The sequence below is a fragment of the Protopterus annectens genome, chromosome 10.part0, assembly GCF_019279795.1.
Source record: "Protopterus annectens isolate FY-2018-M chromosome 10.part0, PAN1.0, whole genome shotgun sequence".
In the NCBI taxonomy this organism is placed as follows: domain Eukaryota; kingdom Metazoa; phylum Chordata; order Ceratodontiformes; family Protopteridae; genus Protopterus; species Protopterus annectens.
In genome coordinates this window covers 360,465,900-360,487,700 of record NC_056744.1, presented here as the reverse complement: position 1 = coordinate 360,487,700, position 21,801 = coordinate 360,465,900, and the positions used below count along the sequence as shown (strand labels likewise).

Sequence of the window (21,801 nt, the reverse complement as noted above, 5' to 3'; positions counted from 1 at the left end):
CCCTTCCCTGCTGTCTCAGCAGGAGAACCAAATTCTGCACCCTCAGCTTCCAACATTGAACCTTGCAGCCTGGCTAATCACTTACATTCACCCTTATCATCTCTCAGCAAACCTGTGAGGAATGTCATCTTGGAGGCAAGAAGACCTAGTACTAGAAAATCTTATGCTGACAAATGGAAAAGATTCTGTGCCTGGAACCAGTCTTTAGGGATGAGCACAGCAGCGCCCAATTTACCTCAGATTTTGCAATACTTAACTGAGATGCTTCACAAGGGCCTGTCTTTTTCTTCTATTAAAATCCACGCCTCAGCTATTTCAGCTCACTGTAACACAGAACCACCCCTCTTCTCTCATCCTCTGCTCAAGCAGTATCTCAGAGGGGCAAAGAACTTGAGACCACCCAGGAGAGCTCCTACCCCTGCCTGGGGCCTTAACTTTGTTTTGGAGAAGCTCACTCTACCTCCTTTCATGCCAGCTGCTACTGCAGATTCTTTCTTGGAAAACAGCCTTCCTTTTAGCAATCACTTCAGCTAGAAGGATATCTGAATTACAGGCCCTTATGACAGTGGAGCCTTTCATGCGGACCAGGGTATCTATCAGGACCAATCCTTCCTTCATGCCCAAGGTGGTTTCCAGTGTGGCTCTTAATCAGTCCATTCATTTGCCAACCTTCTTTCCCAATCCACAGAACAAAGGGGAACGGATTCTGCATTCCTTGTATGTGCACAGACAACTTAGATTCTACTTGGACAGGCTTAAATCTCGAAGAAAATCTGAACAATTGCTGGTAGCATTTGCTGCAGGGGCAGAGGGGAAAGCTATTTCAAAATGAACCATTTCTAAATGGATAAGCCATTGCATTCATTTCTGCTATAAGCACCATGGAAAACCTATCCCCCAGGGGATCAGATCTCACTCCACCAGAGCTGTATCTACCTCTGCAACCTTTCTCAGTGGTGTTCCTACCAGGGATATTCTAGAAGCTGCTACCTGGAGTTCTGTTCATACTTTCACCAAGCAATTATCATTTACCAAATTTCTCTAAATCCGGAGCTGGCTTTGCCACTGCTGTCTTGCAGGGCCTTATAGCTGGTCCTAATGCTGTATAAACTCCTCCTCCCAACCATAGCTTTGGGAATCTACCCAAATGTAATGACTGCAACAGTGAAACATGAAGAAACATAGTACAGTTGTGTACACTTACCGTAAATGTAGATGTTCGAGTGTATTCACTGTTGCAGTCCTGGTTACCTTCTCTCCAGCCCCCTACCTTTCTCTGGCTATACCTCTACCTTCTTTTACTATGCTTAAAAGCCTTTTTGGTTTATTTGCTTTTGGTTGGAGGTATAATTTTGAGTTTTTAATTTTATTTGCTACCCATTAGGGGGCACCTGACATCTGGGGCAAGAAACACTGATGTAATGGCGTTGGCTGCATGTTTTATACCCCTGATGACCTGACGTCATGGAAGAAGGGACAGCAACCGACGCAGGGCCCAAGACTTTGTTAATCAGGCCGACTGAGGGCAACCTGCCAGCAGGTAACCCAAATGTGATGACTGAAACAGTGAATACACTTGAACATCTACATTTATGGTGAGTGTACACAACTGTACTTTATAGTGGGTCAGTCTACTCTTTTTTTCTGCATAGATAGGGTTTCTGTAAGAACTAATCCTTTATTTATGCCTTTAGTGGTATCAGAGTTTACCTTTTGCCAATTTCCCTCTCCCCTCTCCTCCTTTCAGAGCCTAATATGAGGGAGATAATATATGTATTACCTTGGACGGTCACAGACAACTCAGGTACTGTCTTCACAGAACAGACTTTTGCAGGATCTCTGATCTCATTCTTGTAAAGGTAAAAAAAGGGGGGGGGGACCTACATCAGTTCAGACTTTTTCCAAATGGTTGTCTCATTTTATTACCTTTTGTTATACCTGCCAGCACAGAACTATTCCTGGCAAGGTCAAGGCTCATTCTGCCAGGGCCTTGGCTTTAGTTGTAGCTTTTTTTGCAAATGGTTGGATTTAAGAAGTATTTTTAGGAAACTGTAACATGATTCTTTGTGCACACTTTTACAAAGCACTTGGTCTTTTGTCCACATTTTTTACAAAGCACTGTAAACTAGATTCCTTCCTGAGGTGTAGAATAGGCTTTGCTAGGACCATTCGCCTGGGGTTCCTGGACCCTCATTGTTCCACCTCCCAGTATAAGCACTGGTAATTTACCCAGGCTACTGCAGCAGTGATCCATATGAAGAACGTAGCACAGTTGTGTAAGTAAATTTACCGTAGCAGTAGATGTACAAATGATCACTGTTGCAGCAGTTGCTCCCACCCTCCATCCCCCTGTTTTTGTATGATTTTATTTCATGATGTGGACATTTATTATAATTTTCTTAGCATAGTCTTTATTTGTGGTTTAGCCTCCCTCTCTTTCTGTTGCCATGAATTATCTGAAGAGCATGGTGCCCAAAACTGTCTTTTAGTCAGTTCAGCTGGTGCGGCAGGGGGTAGTGTGGATGGCAGTCCCTTGGTTTTGGTGACAGGCCTCTGCCCACCATAGGAACTCCAGGCATAGGCAAGGTATGTTTGGACACATGGAAAGTGGCTTTGAAAGCAGGCTGGCTGTTAAATCCTATGCAGTAAATAATCCACATACCTTAGGCTACTACAGCAGTGATCGTTTGAACATCTACTGTAATGGTAAGTTTACTTGCATATCTTTACTTTGTCAGTTACTGAGATATGTACGGGAGTAGCGTTGAGGGCTAACTTCACAAAGTTAGCTACTCTTTCAGAGGACCATTGGAAGGAAGACCTGGAAACTCGATCCCAGTCACATATTAGGAGGTCAGCTATAGATGAGTAAACATAAAGACTAGCCAGATTTTTACTGGCCAGTCATAATGAAAGAGGCAGAAAACCTCTGTGTTTCTTGCTCAGAATTCCAGAAGACTGCACTCCATCCTGGATATGAAAACCCCTTCCTCCTATTGCCCATCACAAAAGTACCATTTGAATGTATTGGCATGGATATCGTGAGGTCGTTGGGAAAATCCAGCAATGGGTTTGTGTACATGTTAGTCATAATGGACAATGCTGCCAAATTTCGAGAAGCAGTAATACTGCCATTACACAAAGCTAATGCTAAGGCTGTTGTCAGGGAATTAGTACTTTTCTTCATAGTTATACTTAAGGACATGTTTACTGACCAAGAATGCTGTTTATGTCAAGGGTGCTACATAGTTTTGTCAGTGCTTTAAGGCAGCCATTTGAAGAAGTTGTTCTGTCATCCATAGGCTAATAAAACACTGAAAGTCATACTATTGAGTACTAAGCTATTGGAAGAGAACATCTACCTGTTAAAGTGGTCTTTCCATGCCTTCAAATACTAGTTGTTAGGCAGGCATTACACACTAGTAATGATCAGGTCCTTTTCCTTGGTGAAGTAGTCTAACCTATAATAATGCAAAGATTAACTGCTGAATGTCATCTCTCCAAACTTTCAGTATACAGTATTATACAGGACCGGCTTTGTCAGCAGAAATGCTGGTGGCTTGTCCAGGATCTACAGCTCATTGTTATTTCAAAACAACTGTTTTCGTGCTGGGAAGGGAGAAGTTGTAACATGTTGGTTGTGGAAAGGGTCTATATGCTTTTAAGTGTGTAATCAGAATGTTTACTGCAGTATTTAATGTGGGAATATTTTCACAGAAGTCAGCTAAAAAAGTAAGGTCTTAATTGCCAATTACCATGATATAAAAGGGAGTATCCTGGAGAGCTAAACTGGGGAAATCAGCTCCTCATTTGGAGGATCAGCTGAAGGAAGTCCTGAAAGTGTAATCCCAGTTTGGGGCTAACCTGTGGAGTGTCGCCGGTGAGTATACTTGCTTACAGAGCTAGGATCTGGGCCTGAGAGAGGCCTGTAGCCTTGGAATTTTGTTTGGAAGACACACACACCCTCCGTCTACAGGGGTTGTGTGGACTGAACACTGTTAGTAGAAATAGCTGTGACATTGCTTTATTTAAATCTGCATAGTCAAGTGGGCTAATATTTTCATTTCATGACCTACTGAATAAACGTTATAGTCCTGCTTTCAGTGTCTTTTTGAATTTGGCAGTTAGCTCAGAGGATTACGGGTCTGAGCTGTTAATGAGTTGCTTTTAGTCAAAGGTACGGAATTTGGTTTGCTCCACTTTGATTTGACTGCAGAGTAATTCCGAGCAAGTCACTTAACCAGTCAGTACTCCCTGGTTGCTGTGAAAAAGGGCACTTGTGTTGCATGTGTGTGTCTGAGTATTCTGCACACATAGGTTAAAATCTGCTGGATTAATTATGTTGGATTAGACCACCACCAGGAAAGTGACTTTTTAAAACTTTTGCTAGAGAGTAGCCAGTGAGCACATTGTAAATTCCCCATCTAGAAGTACAGCAACATTGTTTGTTCCTGTATACCATTTCAACACTGTACTTTGTAGATTGTCAGCATTTAAAGTGGCTACGTCATAAAAACTTTACTGTAATTGTGGTTTTCCTGGCAAAAAAAAATACAGGATGTTAACCAACTGTACAACTCCATCACTGAATACTGTAAAACAAATAGAAGCAGTCAAACACAAAATCCCCATTGATGGATACAGGAGTTGCAATATATTTGCACCCCACTGTGTAACAGTCATGTAACTCTAAATAAAAACTCCAAGAACAAAGTGCCTACAAGTGTGTTTTGACAGAACTTACAAACGAAAAGATATACAAAAGTGATGGCAGAAGGTCATCTAAATAGTTCAAAATGAACAAGGACGCAAAATGTGTTTTGAGTGCTTTCATTCTTTTAATTAAGTAAGTACTTCTTCAGAATACAACACATCACTTCCAACCATATTCTGTAAACGCAGTAACCAGTCACGAAGATTACATAATCCATCAGTTAATACACCTATAAAAATTAAAAAGATATAGATCCATTAATCTTAAATACATTTTTATACTAATGAGTAATAAAAAAGTTAAAATAACTGTTACCTCATAATGAAAACTGTTCAATAATGTAAAAAGAAACTTTATAGCCTTGGGCTTGCAAAAAACATTTGATGTTAATGTTGTTGTTGTCTTTTGGCTTTTCCCGGTTAGGGGTCACCACAGCAGAACTCCGGACCGCTAATGATTGGCAGTAGATTTTCATGAACGTCGAGGTGCCAGCTCGACGTTCAACTTTCAACGAAAGCACGCCCATTTACGCATGTCTTTCGAACACCCACCCAACCGCAGGGAGGACATGCAGACTCCACACAGAAGGCACTCCCCGCACTCCAGCTGAGAATCGAACGGGAGAACCTCTTGCTGTGAGGCAACAATGCTACCGCTGCACCACCGTGGAATACACTCATTTAAACCTGTTTTTATCGGCATTTAGCCTGATTTGCCATTCTGCTACCTTACATTCTAAAAAGTTATTACAATCCACTCTAAAAAAATCCACTTCACACTATCATGCGCAAAAAGATGTACTTTCTAAACATTTCACATTCCAAAGAATGTTTGGCTAATGCAGTAGTGATGTAATGTCTTTTATAGCACTAAATAGCTCTTACACCCCTGTAGACAATTTTCTTACTGTTTTTCCAACATAGAAACTGTCACAGGTTTCACAGAATGCCATATACACCAAACCAGTGGAATTACATTTATGATAATTTTTGGCCACAAAAGTTTTCTTTGTACTTTTTATATAGATGGAAGTCATATTTATAATATTAATTTTGACATTTATTAATCAGGTTATCTGACTGGGCAGGTCCCCTGTTTCAGCGGAGGCCCGGGGAGAAAATCTCCATGTAAAAAAACTCTAAATATAGAAAAACTCTAAAAACCGAGAAGAAAATAAATACAAAGTAACATACTACCAAAGTGTTGGAGGAGATGGTACATAGGAGGAATGAGAAGGACAATAAAACAAAAGGTTGAATATTTGCCTGTGGTACTGGTGAAGGTGTAAACGTAAATGGGCATGTAGATCAGAAGAGTCTGGGGAATTTTTAGTGACACACTAGTATGCTGCATGCATTAGAGGAAGGGGTGAGAGTGATAGGCAAGTGAAGTGAAGAAGGAGTGGGGACAGAGTAAGGGTGGGTATTAGGAAGTTAGAGATGAGGATGTAAGAGGGGGAATAAGAAGGTGAGGGTTGAGGAGGAGAGGATGAGAGAGTTAGGTTGGGTTTTGGCAGGAGCAGAGCCATGAATTCAGTAGTCTGTCTTCATGCCTTTTTGAAGTTGAGGGTATTTGATATAGTTCTGATGGTTAGAGGGGTTAGAGGAAGTTTGTTCCAGACCAAGGCTACAGAGTAGCTGTATAGGTTTTGGTCTAGTGTTATTTTGGGCTTGTAGATTTCCAACAGCAGCTGGTCAGAACTCTGGAGAGAGCAACTGGGAGTGTAGAAGGTGATGAGAGATGAGATGGCAGGGCAGGAGGTAGAAGGTGATGACGGATGAGATGGCAGGGCAGGAGGTAGAAGGTGATGACGGATGAGATGGCAGGGCAGGAGGTAGAAGGTGATGACGGATGAGATGGCAGGGCAGGAGGTAGAAGGTGATGACGGATGAGATGGCAGGGCAGGAGGTAGAAGGTGATGAGGGATAAGATGGCAGGGCAGGAGGTAGAAGGTGATGAGGGATGAGATGGCAGGGCAGGAGGTAGAAGGTGATGAGGGATGAGATGGCAGGGCAGGAAGTAGAAGGTGATGAGGGATGAGATGGCAGGAGGTAGAAGGTGATGAGGGATGAGATGGCAGGGCAGGAGGTAGAAGGTGATGAGGGATGAGATGGCAGGGCAGGAGGTAGAAGGTAATGGATGAGATGGCAGTGCAGGAGGTAGAAGGTGATGAGGGATGAGATGGCAGGGCAGGAGGTAGAAGGTGATGAGGGATGAGATGACAGGGCAGGAGGTAGAAGGTGATGAGGGATGAGATGGCAGGAGGTAGAAGGTGATGAGGGATGAGATGGCAGGGCAGGAGGTAGAAGGTGATGAGGGATGAGATGGCAGGGCAGGAGGTAGAAGGTAATGGATGAGATGGCAGTGCAGGAGGTAGAAGGTGATGAGGGATGAGATGGCAGGGCAGGAGGTAGAAGGTGATGAGGGATGAGATGACAGGGCAGGAGGTAGAAGTTGATGAGGAATGAGATGGCAGGGCAGGAGGTAGAAGGTGATGAGGGATGAGATGGCAGGGCAGGAGGTAGAAGGTGATGAGGGATGAGATGGCAGGACAGGAGAGTAGGTTTGTTGATAATTGATTGAGTAAGGAACAGTTGAGCTAAGAGGTGGTGATGAGGGAGCTCAAGCCAGTTTAGGGATTTAAGAGAAAGACATTGGTGTGAACCTAGCAGCTTTATAGCTGTACAGTTTACAATTATGATCTTTGTATGTTCCGCAATGGTTACTATTTTTATTTTTCAAATTCTTAGACTTTTCAAAGAAATCTTTCAGACTATTTTCCTCCTTTATATATGAAGGCATGTTTATTGCCTGTTACTTTTAATGTACCCAACTCTCTGACCTCTGCATATCATGAGACTACAGCCTGTCATATCCCATCTGTCACTAAATTGCTAGCACTAGATATCTTGAGGCAGTGTAGCCAATGCCTTGTGCTTACTGACAGCTCATTGTTCCGAAACACTTGGTCTTTATACAGACAGTGTAAGTGCCTGTATCTTTCGAAGGAAAACCTTTCAAAACATACACTTGATGGAAGATATGCACATCCCCAAGCATCATAGCAACCCAGAACCAGCACTAAACTCACTTATGCTGAGCTACTTAAAGAGTCCCTACCGAATACTCAGAGGCCTCCTAAATTTTGTACTAATATATTTAAACATCCTAGAAATTATGGTAGTACAAGTAAACAAACATCTTATCTGCTATGCACATGACAATGGCACATGTTGTTATTGCTACTACAGGTCACCCAGGTGACATGCCGTAGAGGCTGTCAGGTTGCACTACCTGACAAAGCAATATCCTACTTACAGGTGATGCCTTAGTGAGGCATACTGACATGCCACTCTCCAGGCTGAGCAGAGATAGGTACCTGTCGAGTACCTGGATTCATGGCATTTTGGGGAACTCCTGTCCCTTCAGCCAAGCAGTGACCTATGGTCATTGTTGAAGCAGATGTTAATGACCTGTGTCATATTTCCTTGGAACATATGAAGAGGGACAGCTGAGTTCTGTGTGTTCATTCATGATGGAGACAGGCAATGAATCTTGAGCATGTTGCCATCATCGCAAATTATGTCACAGTACAAACAGAAGATAAAATTGATTTCAACAAAAATTACAGGTATCGTTTCTAGGTGATTTGATGTATTTCAGCCTGTGTTGGTGAGAGGGTGATGGTTTGATAGTCCTACCTGTTTTGTTAGGCATAGGCTACACTTCTTTCCACAGGGCTTTCACATATTAGCCAAAACATTTTCTGCCCTATATCATCATTTTTTTAGGCCAGTTAAGTCCGCTACATCAGCTAACCAAACAGAATAATCGGACCTGTACTAACATGATACTGTTCAGTACAAGAAGCTTAAACAAATAGGTGCCTGGCTTTGAGACCTTATGTGAAAATTCTCAAACATAATAACAATGCAATTATACAATGACTTTTCATTAGTATTCAGAAATGAGCATGCTAATTGGACAGCCCAGCTACTGTGTCCGTTGTAAGTCAATCAAGTACCAATAGAAAAAAAGTCCATCCACTGAAGTACCATAGAGCAGTCAGACTTTCTGTTAGTATATGCTGAGGGACAGAGCAAAATACAAGAAAATTCAGGTATATTCTGCAAAACTAAACAATCGGAAACATACTTGATTTTCCTTGTATTTCTTTTCTGTCCCTGAGAAAATCTCGGCAGTCAAAAAAAAAAAGCAGCAACGGATATTCTTTCTTCTCTGTTTCATCTCATGCAGTGTACTGATGTACAGTGCATGCGTGGAAATGTAAGTCCCATACGCATGCGCAGTACATCAGTAAACAAGGAAAAATGCAGAGGAACACTACAGCACCATTATACAAAGATGCTATTTAAGAAAAGTAAGCAATTTCTTTCTTAAATAACGTCTCTATATAATAGCAATAATCCACTCCTTGCTGTGGGTATATCAGGATTTACTTGCACCCAGTCGTGGATTATTGATTAATGATAACATTGCTTACACTTCTTCTGTACCTGGTTTTAATGCCCGCTTGACTCTTGAGCGCACCCTTAGCATATTCAAATGCATAACCATAAGCACCATCATTCTGGGAGATTTCAGCTAGTCATCCATCAACTGTCTAATGTAACCGCAAATAATAAAAATGCATAGTGGTTTGTGGGCTTCATTGCCTACCGCTAGTAGGAGTATAAACGGACTTGATCTGGTTCTCAGAAATACAGCACCTTTATCTATACACTGCTATTTTCTCATTAGTAAAATCTGACCATCATGCTGTAGTTATACTCCATAAGAGCTCAGCAAAGGTGCCTTCTAATCCTAGTTTCTTTTGAGAGTTCTCCAAGCAAACTTCTCAACATTCGCTTCTGACCTCGTGAAATTTAAAACTTCAACCTACGATCATTACCACTGACTTTTACTCTCAAATGAGGCCCACCATTGAGGCCCATATTGGAATATCTACTGCTGTGCAATTTGGCTATGTTCTGCCTCCTTCCAAAATGTGTTATAGGTGTTTTATATTTACTCCCATGATAAAAAATAATTGTTGCAAATATTACCAAAACTGGCAAAACTGATTTCAAATAACTAATGTATGTCTCTATATACTGGTGACTTTTCAACCATCTTTTCTGGTCATAGCAAACAAAATCTGCAGTCATCACTGACCAAGTTATAAAAATAAATTGCTTCAGTTGTCATCGTATTCAAATTAATATTTATACAGATTGGGTCAGATTCCAAAGTACTTGCTCTTAGTGTGACTTACTCCGATGTAAGTCTCTTTTATAGATAGGCCTAACACTGGATTAAGTCCCTTACACTGTGAGCAAGTCTTTTGTAATTTGGACCATTGTTTTAATGAGATGCTGGAGTATCTCACGTTAATGTAGGCTGTATTAGAAGACATGACTTAACATCATATTCCTTACCACAAGTGATACACCTACCACCGCTAGGAGCTTTTGATGAAGTACAGGGCTGTGACCCCCTGAAGAAAGCTGAAGTCTCTTATTGTTTGTATGGGAAATGCTCATAAAAATGATTAAAAAAGAGCATACGGTGTGGGTGAACAACAGAAGAAATCATTAAGTTAAATTCATTTTAGACTGATGTAACCATTTCCCTTGTGAAGATTTTAAGATGGTGTCTGATGGTTTGGTATATAGTAGTCGTATGCCAGAACAATTTCTTTCATTACTCAAGCCATTTTCTAAATTGCACATAAAAAAATTGAACTACCACCAACTAAAAGAATACATGTTGACCTGCTCTGCCTGACAGTAATTAACTTGACCAATTCCATGGAGGGGTCATGCCCTTTACACCTTCTCAGTGTAAGGAAACTGTAACGGTACCGGAGTCTGTGGCAGACACAGCCCTTCTTACCACTACCGCCAGCTTTTGACTGAAATGTAATGGATGACTACATGGCTGATAAGATGTTTTTTGTAGTTTAAAATGCAGTTTATGTTGCCATAAAGGAAAGACACTGGTAGCTGCCTGTATCAACAGAGTCACTGCTCAGTACTTATGTGCCTCCCATCAGTCCATGTGTTTTATGTCGACCAATCATCAAGATGTGGTATGTTGAAATCTTTGCTATCGTGTCGTAGTTATATTGTTTACTGGAAGTGTGCTTTTCTGTGATCCATTAATGAAGTGGGAGGAAGAACCTGTAAACTGTTCCATTTTGCAGAACTGTATTGAAAAATGTCAGCAACAGTTCAGTTGTAAATAAACATCTCAAATCACATGGCTAGCAAAGCTTTAATACACTTGTGTTATTTATTAATATTTTCTTTTGTTTTAAGGTTCTCCTCTTCATGTCAGCACAGATCAGAGAATTTCATTTGCCCAGCCCATGAAAAATTCACATAGTCCTTCCTCCACAACTAGAAAGTCATTGTTTGGTAAAAAAAGTATCATCGAGAAGAACCATCCACAGGCACATGCTGTGCCAACATCAGGTAGAGTTTTAGAAGCTGCAGGGAAATGTTTGTATTATTTATAAATTTATGCGTAATAATCTTCTGCATCTTATTTATAGGATATCAGAACAGGAAAAAGTTATGTGTTCTGCATTTTGTGGGTATTCGTTTGCAACCATCTACTGAAAGGTAGAGATGTACTTCAGTCATGTATAGTGTCATGTGATCGAATTTGTAGCAAAATTTATTTGCTTCAACTACTTGGCTATTCAGTGGTGTGTGTTTCTGGTAGAATTTAATATAAAGGTGTTATACATGGTCCAGGCCGTGATTGGTGTGTACTTATAAGTGAATTTAAAAGCAGTGCAAGTGAGGGATGTACAGGATGAAAACAGACTGGATTACAAGTTGTTTTTTTATCTTCAGCATTCTTAGTGCTTATTATATCATAATTTCTTAGCTGCTTTGAGGAGGCCAGATGGAGAATAGATCAGAACTGGTTCCAAGTTTCCATGTTTTCTGAAAGTAGACATGTGCCTTTGTGTGTGTGTATGTATGTATCTATTTGCCTAAAAATCACAGCACAAGGAAATGTCAGTAGTGCTAATGGTGACATTTTAACATCAGCAAAAAAAAAAAAAAAAAACATTGACACTCTTATGCACATGCTCCAAGGAATAACCCTGGAGCTTTTTAAAACTTTGTTTTTTTTGCAGAGGGGCAAGCCCCTCTGCACCCCTCTACACCCTCTGATAATTATTTATTCCAAACACAAAACTGCACAGTCCCTGGGAAAGGGCATATTCTCCAGCCCTGGAGGATTGTTGATCTTGCACACCTGTCAACCAGATGTTTTGTCAACAAAAGCACATTGACAAAACAGAGGTCAACATTAAAGAGCTTCACTTATTACAAGCAGTCCTATCTCCCACTCTCTAAGCCTCTCTCTATATGTATACACACACACACACACACACACACACACACACACACACACACACACACACACACGTGTGTGTATATACAAACACACAAACCCGCATACATGCACACACACATATACATACATGTTTTAATTATTGTAGGGGACAAAACATGTTAGAGGCAGAGTTCTTACTTTCATTCTAATTTTACACTCTTATTTGTAGTGACCAATACGTAAATCACAGGAAGTACACTTCATAGCTAGAAGACACAAAATCTTGCATTCTTTTCAGGTTTCAACCTCCAGCAAACTGCTCAAATTTTCTTTGATGAAGTCCAAGTATTACCTTACTTGGATCTTCCTGTATTCCTTTGTACCTTAGTCAAAAGATGTGTCCTGGAGGAACCCTTTATATTGTGCCTTGTAGAAAGAGACCTCTTACGACTTGTGGGGGGAGACGTGTTTGGTCCTTTGGAGGTTGCGGGATACTTTTTTGGAGAGGGATTTCCCACCAGGTCATGAAGTAACCCTTTTCCACAATTGACAAGACTCAGTTGTCTGAACTGATATGTTGCCACAGGGAAGACTGTGAGAGAGGTGGGCAGAAAGAGGTAGGTGATTTGGAGGGGTCTGATAGTCACACAGAGATTGATCTGTCAGGAAAGTGCTGTTTGTGAAAGAGCTGGGAAGAGGCTGGTCTGGTTGAGGATGATTTCCTGGCACCTTTCCTAGATTTGGAAGTAGGTGGTGCGGAAACCTTCCTGATAAAACTTGGTTTGGAGGGATAGTGTCTGTGAAACTTAGGCACTGGTGAGACAAATTGATACTTAAGGTCCTGCAGCTCCTTGCTGTTTTCCTGCAGGTTTTAAACAATTCTGCTGTTTTCCAAAGAGAAAATAATTGTCAAGAGGAGCACCATAATCATGTTTTTAAAATCATCTGGTAATGGCTGTAGTCAGAGCCAGGAGTACCTGTGGAGCACCGAGGCTGAAGCAGCTGACCTGGCTGGTGCTTTTGCAGCATCATAGCTTCATTTAATTGAATGTCTAGTGACTTGAGCAGCTGAAGAGAGGGTGGAGGAAACTTGTGCCTTAATAGGTTTGCCTGGTATGGAGGATAGCTGATCCATGTGACAAGATCCAAAGCATACTTTACCATATGTATTTTGTAATTGATGGCTCTGAAAGCCAGGGTGGATAAAATGTATATTTGCTTTCCCAGTCTGTTCATCATATTACTGTCTTTGTGTGATGGAAGTAAGGAGGAAGAGAGACTCTGTCTGGATTGATTTTCCACCGAGACAGCAGTCACAACTGGGTCTGCCATAGGAGGCTTGATGAGGTATTTAAAGTCATCAGGGACTTTATCCAACCTGTCTGGTCTCTCTGGAGCTGGAGGTTGAGATTCTGGTGCTTTTGAAGCGGAGACAAAGACATCCAGGTAGACTAGGATCACTGGAGGAATGGCTGAGGGGAAGGGGATTCCATCTACAGAAATTCATAATACTTTTTTTGTACTTCTCTCATTTGTATGAAATCCCATTTGAAATATTCCCGCATTTTTGAAATTGTTTCCCCAAAGGTTATGTCTTCAGGTGGGGAATTGCCCTTTAAGGAATTCTCTTCTGGAGAACAGTATCCCAAGGGAGAGGCCAGTTGAGAGGAATAAGAGAGGAACTCATCAGAAGAAGAGAAAGAGTCCTTCTCTAAAGTCTCAAGTTGGGGTAAGGGGTCCAATAAAGCAGGCCTGAGGCTCAAGGATGGTAGAGTCGCAGGAGCTTGGGAGGAAGCAGGCCTAAGGGCCATAAAGGCATTAAAAAGAGACCGAGAAAATGTCAGCTAGTCTGGCAAGCCTTCAGATGAAGCAGACAGATGTCTGGTCTTCTGCATTCTTTTCAGAGATGGGTCTTTGCTATAGGCTGAACAGACAAGGCCAAAGGATCTGAGGCCTGCAAAGGGCTTTGAGTAGCTTCCTCTGGAATGAAAGGTAACACTAACCGATCAGGCAAACTTGGTTCCCCCCGACATTGCCAGATGACATCGCAGGATCTTCCGCGGCGTGCAGGCTAGAGAATCTAGGGTGGCATTCGAAGGGGCACCTGCCGAAGCCACCAATGCCATTGGACGTACCTCAGCCCCTGAATTGGCAGCTGGTGGGATGTCCAAACTTGTAGACGCAGTCACTTTTTATGGCCTAGTAACTTTGGCCTTCTTTCTCGGCAGTTTGCCTGAGACGTCCGGTGTCACTTCCATGCCTAAGGCAAGTTGTGTAAGGCTTTGGTTTTCAATTAATAAGTTCAGAGCTGAAATACGGCTGCTCAGTATTTTTGGAACAAGCAACTGGCAGATGGAACGCGCTTTGTAGTCGTGGGTAGGCCTTAAACAGAACAAGCAGAGGTTGTGGCTGTCTTTGTGCAGAATTTTATGTCCGTACTTACATTTGCCCTTCCTAGATGACATGGACAGAATCAACTAATTGGAAAAACAAAACCGCAACCAAAGCTAGAAAAGAGATTCCCAGTGGAGTACTTATCTTTCAGGAGTCACTTGGAGCAGAGCAGAATGAGCAAGCTGACGTTTGACTGGCATCAGAGAAGTTCTGAGGTCAGTGCTTGCATACGTCACATTTATGGCCCACAGTTTATGGTACCTATGTCTGATGTCCCACGTACCATACAGCAGCCGGGCTAAGCTTTTCTAGATGGGCCAGATGTTTGGGTCGTCTCAGGCAGAGGATCACTCATGTTTAGAATACTGCAACATGAGAGTAGAAGGACATCCACTTTTACTTGCTATTTTCCAAAGTTTCTATCAGTTTGGGTAAATTCAGTTACTCGCTGGTCACTACACTGCCAGGATGTCAACAAAGAAAAAGTCTGGAGAATATCAGAGAAAATCAATTAGAAAAGGAGAATAAAAAAACTCTGCTGGGAAAGAACCTTGCAGCTGTTCTACAGAAAAAACGTTCTGGTTTCAGCTTTGATATAGGATACATCTTCCAGTAAATCAGATGGAAAAAATCAAATGTGTTTAGATATGTGTAAAATAGGTAAGAGCCCGGATGATTCTATAAAGTCAAATAGCAACAGACTGAAAGGACTAGAGTAAGCATTAAGTATTTTTTGAGCTGATCTGATAAATCTGCAAGAATCAGAAGTTGGAGTGAAGGAACCATCTAAATGAATATGAGGTTTTTCAAGAAGAACTGATGAAGAACACTGAGAAATGTGAGATTTTCCTGCTGTTCCATAGAAACTGGAAGGAATAGATAACAATTTTTGAAAGTACAAATGACCAACCATACTGGTATTGTTCAGAAGTAAGTACTTGACTAGTTGCACATGCTAATCATTTTAAGTCTAGCCAATTTCTCAAAGGTGAGAATCAAATCATGTACCTTGTGTGTGGGAGGTAAACACCTTAACCGTTATGCCAGTAACCAGTCCATAGGAGGATTTGCTAATTTAAAAGGCACACCATGTATATTTTCTAAATTTGGCCATGAGAAAGCAGTCAAGACCTATATTAGTAAAGATGCAGTCATACCAGCAGAAAGAAGTGACCCTTACTAAACTGTGGTAGAAAGGAAAATATTAAAAACTGGGGACACCAAAGTGTCTGTGGAAAATGATTATTGAGTGTTCACCAGGCAGAAGAAAAGCAAGTTTATCCCTGCATTCAGGAGGTGTTGAGAGGCAAGTATGAGATTTAAGTTACTATGGCCACCTAATTTTTAGGATATTGTTCCCTGGAAAACCAAAGACATTGTTGGATTCAGAACTTGCTGAGTTGGAAAATAATTAAAAAGTTTACACAGCAAAGAATGAATTGGCAATCTGAAGGTGACTCTGCGTCTCATTCTACTAATAGCAAAGTCATTACAGATAATTTGCCAGCAAAACCTTTTCCAGAATTACGAAGGAAAATGATTGAGCAACAGAAAAAAACCCTACTAACTTGGTAGAAAAATGAGGAGTGTCTTGGATTTGAACCAAAGACCATTACTTGATGGTCAGGATGATGACGAATAAGACTAGCAATAATGTGAAAGTTGGAAATTGAAGAATGACAAAAGTTTCATTTCCATAGGAGGCAGTTTGGACAAGTTTTGTTTTTACTGAACTGTGTAATAAATGCTATGAAAGAAATTTTGTTCTGTTGTAAGGTAGTTTTGTGAGGTATGCAGGGGTATTTTAAATGTGATGTAGGGAATGGAGGTTCTGATCAGTGACTGCTGTTTATGCTAGTGATGTTAAAGTAAGAAAGTATTTTTTTCTCGACTATAATGTATCCACAGTTTATATTGTAACAAGAAACAGGGCAGATATAAGCATTATAATGTGCTGTAAGGGATGTTGGGCAAACAAGTAAAAATATTCTGATCATATTCTATGTGTATTAAAATATAATCATTTCCCATTTTTGTACATGTGGAAGTATAGATTAATGTTCTTAATTTATGCTGCAGAGAAAGGGATTTTTATGAAAACAGGCTAGAAGATGGAAAACATAAAAATTGTAGTTTTCCAGTATTTAAAGAGCTGTTTCTTGCATCAGTAAAGCTGTTTTTTTTTTCAACAACAGTCAGCAGCTGGAGATGGTGAGTCTGCAGTTTTCGTGTAGTTAATCAGGAAATGTCAGAAGAATGTACTCTGGGGCATTTGTATAACAAGCATCATGATTATTTAAAGGGGAACTGACAAGCAGTTCACTGAAATAAATGAAAGTTTGATACTGGAAGAAGTAAAAGCATTTGCAGGTAGTTGCACCGCTGGCAGTGTTCTTAATTACATATTAAATGTAGCAGTACGTGAGTTACTTTATTTGTTTAAGGGTAGTCAGTGCACTGTTTCTTAAAGCTAAAGCTCATTTAACTGAGAGCATGCAAATATTTTTCACATCTTGGAGGGAATTAGAAATGGGGCAAGGACAAATTCCATCTCTGCAGCGAGGAACACACGTGGCAGCATGCGCTTTTCAGCATGATTAACTCGTTACATCCAAGTGACGCCTCCAGGTACATCTGCAATTAACATCTATTGATGCCTGTAGGTGTCAAATATTGCTTGTTTATACTTGCATCAGTAATTCCAAAACCATACTATGTGCAAGGTTTTAAACAATTTCATCTTAAAGCTTACACAGTGGCAAACTCAACTGCATTAATGTTTGACCTCTGTGTAGTGCAGTTAAATAAATATTAACTGATGTTTTCATGACATTCATTTAGATAGATATAATTTTTTACATTTTTCTCGATATCTCAACAACCAAGTAATGCAGACAAAACTCCTTAGCTCATACAAAAGCTCTCAGCTAGACGAATAAAATGCTGCTGTGTAATTTGAGTGGTTGTTGAGATATCATAAGTTGTTTATAAAATATTACAACTGTAATAGTTACTGTGTTTACTCTGACTTATACAATTTGGTTTAAGACCTAGAACCTAAAGCATACTACCACTATAAAAATATTTTGTGCTTTAGGGTTTTCCATTTATACTTCTTTCATAACCCCTGTGGTTCCAGAGATATGAACATTTGTTTGAAATGTGAGGACATAATTTGAATTTGTCAAAATGCTTAGACTCCGCCCATTGGAAGTTACAGTGCAAACTTCCTGAGCTCCACTTAAGAATAAGTAAATCCGGTGGATGTAGCTGGGGCAACTCTCCCTATATGGTGGGGGAACTTCCTTTTTTGAAAATTGTGCATAGTTTTATGTGTTCGCTGTGAGTTAAAAGGGGTTGAGGGGTTTCAAAATTATTTAATTTCTTGTTTCTTGAGTTCTTTTATTGAAAACAAATGTCAAGAAAAATGTCAAATGTCAGAGATGGGAAGCAGAGACTGCATGAAAGATTTGTCTGCTAAGCCTTAAGATGTGCATTTAAGTTGGAGACCTATATTCAAAAATGACTTCCTTAGCAATTTCTTTTAATCGTAGAGCGGTAATGGCATTGCATATGTAGATAAAAAGCGAAGAGAACTGCATTGTAGTAAGAAGTACAGGGTGCAAATAATGTTAAACAAGACACATTTGGATAGAAAAAGCATGTACATTTGGCAAAGAAAGAACTTCAAAATGGATATTCATCAGACTGTCGGGCAAAGGCAGTGAGCCAAGAAATCAATCTCCCACTTCCAAGGTCTTGGAGGCCAGCATAATGGTTAAGGTGTTTACCTCAGATGCAAGAGGAACAAGGTTTGATACTTGCTAAAACAAATCGGCTAAGCTTAAAATAGTCCACAAGGGCAGCTAGCTTTAGTACTTATCTGTTAACCTGTAAACCCTGGAGCCATAAATGTCCGAGTCAGCTCCTGCCAAATTCCGATTTTCCCTCTTCTTCCTACTCCACTCCATTATTTAGTCCTTCATTCTCTCATCAACATCCCTTAAAGAATTTACATTGTATTGATCCACCAGTGCCACCCTCCCTTTGCCTTAACTGCTCAGGGTACTAACAGTAGGATGTTCTTCGTCTTCCCTTGCTGCAGTCCTGACAATCGTCAGGGTACTAGCAGGTTGGCGTTCTGAGATTTTTTCAGACCGAATACAGAGTTGAACATTTTGGTTTTTCTTGCCTCAGTATTTAGCGGATGTCAGAAAAAGTGAATAACTGTATTTCTTGTGGGAAGCAGATACGCATAAGGATTTTCATACATTGTGTATACCTTGTTTAGGGCCTGAGCACGGCGTTGTTGGTTGCCGCTCTTGTGCTAGATTTAACAAGCGCACTATTAAGAGGAGGCTTGATTGTGCTAGGTTAGTGTTTGGGAAACGTTGCAATTATAATATGCCGCCGGATGCTCCGCCTGCTTCATCAAGAAGCGCAAAGATAAAACAGTGAAGCCTAGGGGAGAGGCCCCGCCAGCCCCGGATGTCGGTCCTTTGGAAGGCTCAGGGGAGGTTTTGCCAGGAGTTTCAATGGAGTTTCAGGCAGATACTTTACTGTTACAGGATGTGCCCTCTCAGGAGGCAGGCCAGGCTGAGGGGCTTCTCAGGTAACTGTTCTTCCCTCTCTTCCCAAGGTAGTTAGGGCCTCTCCTTCTGTTGCCAAAGCTTCTTTTAGAGGTAGGCCAAGTTCAGTTTCTGTGGGGCTTCTCCTAGCATTTCGGGCTCTGTGCCTAAGAAACATATGCTCAAAATGGCAGAAGATTTGATTACTCTGATTAGAGGTTCTATGCCCCACCTGATAAGAGGCCTAGGGTGGAACAGGAGTTTGATAGTTTTGAACAGTGTTCACAGGCTTGAGTCTTCTGGGAAGACTTGCAAGAGTTTCCTACTTATTCTGATTCTGATGTGGATGATTCCACCCTTCTCCTCCTGAGGATTTTTCATTTTCAGAGACTCTTCACTCCATGAGGGAGCACTTTAAATGGGCAGGCCAAGATTACTCTGACTCTAGAAAAAGGCTTAGGGAATTCTTGTTTTGCCTCAGCATAGGCCCTTAGCTATTCCTCCTGTGTTGAATGTGGTGGAGGATGTTTTGCAGAGGCTTCTCTGAACCCTGACTCCTTGCCTCCTGCTCCTGTTAAGCCTGATAGGTATTATAGGGTGCCCGCATAAGTATTTGTTTAAGAGTCCCAGGGCGGACGAAACTGTTTCTCAGGGGCCTAAAGGTGTTAAAGCTTCTGTGGTTAAAAATCCTGTACCCTCTGATAAAGAGGCAAGGGCTTTGGATAGGTGGGGTAAGAAAGTATATACTTCTTCCACTTTGGCCATGAGGGCGTTGAATTGTCAGTTTCATATGCTGAAATATCAGAATTATCTCCTTTCACAATTGAAATCTAAGGTGGATGCTTTGGCGGAAGGTATTGAGTGTAAAGAATTGCTGGATTTGGTTCATGTGTCTGAACAAGTGGGTAAGCATTCTTTGCAGTGTGGTTTTGATGCTGTTCAGGCCTCCTCGAGGGTGGCTGCTACTAGTTCTGTTCTTCGCAGACATGCATGGTTGAAGGATCAGAATTTAGCTGAGCATGTTAAGACCAGGATTTTGGATGCTCCTTTACAGTCTGATGTGTTGTTTGGACAGCCTGTGGAAGCAGTTTTAAAGAAAATGGAGGACAAAGCTAAGTCTATGCAGACTGTTAAAGATTTTTTGCAGGTGCAGCCTCCGAAGTTTAGTAGAAATTGGCCTGCTAAGGGGTGGACATATCCTGCTTATGGTGCCCAGTCTAGGGGTAGGTCTAGACGTGGTAGGGGCAGGGCTCAAGGTTTGTTTAGGCCTAGATCAGACAGTTCACCTGCTCCGACTTCTGGTGAGGGCAGGGGTCAGTCCTTTCGTAAGCAGAACCAATGACCTGCTTTTTCAGCTGCCAGTGGACTCTCGTCTGGCAGCTCCTTTAGGAGGAAGATTGTCTCTTTTCAAAGAAAATTGGGATTTAATCACTCAAGACACATGGGTGCTGGATATCATTCATCACGGGTACAGATTTTATTTCCACACAATGCCCCCTTTCAAAGGCATGCCAGATGTTCCTCCTCCACAAAGAAAAGAGGCTCACAAGCAAGTTTCTCAGTTACTCCAGATAGGGGCTATTCAGCCAGTCCCTGTGTCAGAAAGGTTTTATTCTCGCCTGTTCCTAGTGCCAAAGAAGGGGAACACGTGGAGACCAATTTTGGATTTATCTATCCTCAACACTTATCTGGACATTCCCAAGTTCAAGATGTTGACGTTACAGCAACTGTTACCTCTGCTGGGCAAGGATCACTGGATGGTAACTTTGGATCTCAAGGAAGCTTACCTTCATGTGCCCATAAGGCTAAGTTGCAGAAAGTATCTGCGGTTTCGAACTGGAGATTTTCATTATCAGTTCTCTGCATTGCCCTTTGGCTTATCTACTGCCCAGAGTATTCACAAAGGTTCTGGCTCCAGTGATAGCTTACTTCAGGCTTCAAGGCATTCAGATTTATCCTTACTGACTGCCTGATTCTGGCTCAAGAAAAGGAACACCTTCTACAGCATCTGGAATATGTCATAGCAGTGCTAAGATGCCTAGGGTATTCTGTGAGCGAAATAAAGTCCAGTCTAGTACCCTCTCAAGACATGTGCTTTCTGGGTGTGAGACTGAATACAGCAGCCCAGATGGCCTTTTTAACGGACAAACAAAAGAGTCTGTCACTTTACTTCCATCAACTATCTCATCAGTCCGTGCTGACTGCAAGGACAGTCCTTCAAGCATTAGGGTTCATGGCATCTTGTATTCTGGTGCTTAAACTGCATATGAGGAAGCTGCAATGGTATCTCAAAATGTATGGACACAGCACTGCCAAGATTTGGACACTGTCATTCAAATAATACCTTGCCTTCAAAGGAATTCTTGTGGTGGGCTCAGGAATGTCACCTAAACAAGGGACTCTCTGTGACCCGGCCAGAGGCGAGTCAGATTTTAACGACAGATGCCTCGGACACTGCTTGGGAGCTCATCTAAATGGAAAGTGGATACAAGACAAGTGGCCTGCCAGACTACAGCATCTACATATCAACATGAAGGAGATGTTAGCAGTCCAGTTTGCATTGATGGCGTTCAAGGAGTTACTTCTTCCAGGGCAGGTGTTGATTCTGACAGACAACACAACTGTCATGTGGTACATCAACAAGCAAGGGGGAACACATTCTTATCCTCTATGCAGGCAAGCAATGATTTTATGGGAGACTGCGTTAAGCCTGCAACTGACTCTTCAGGCAAGGTTTCTGCCAGGAGCACAGAACTCCCTAGCAGATGT

At 41.4% G+C, this 21,801-nt stretch overlaps 1 protein-coding gene across 3 annotated transcripts in view; it reads left to right on the top strand.

The window, feature by feature from the left end:
• Positions 1-21,801, top strand: part of SCYL3 (SCY1 like pseudokinase 3) — a 614,991-nt gene that overhangs the window by 457,599 nt on the left and 135,591 nt on the right. For all 3 annotated transcript variants that reach the window (XM_044085269.1, XM_044085268.1, XM_044085267.1), the window contains exon 11: positions 11,035-11,190. In XM_044085269.1, the coding sequence (XP_043941204.1) occupies positions 11,035-11,190 (156 nt within the window). The remainder of the gene's footprint in view (positions 1-11,034; positions 11,191-21,801) is intronic.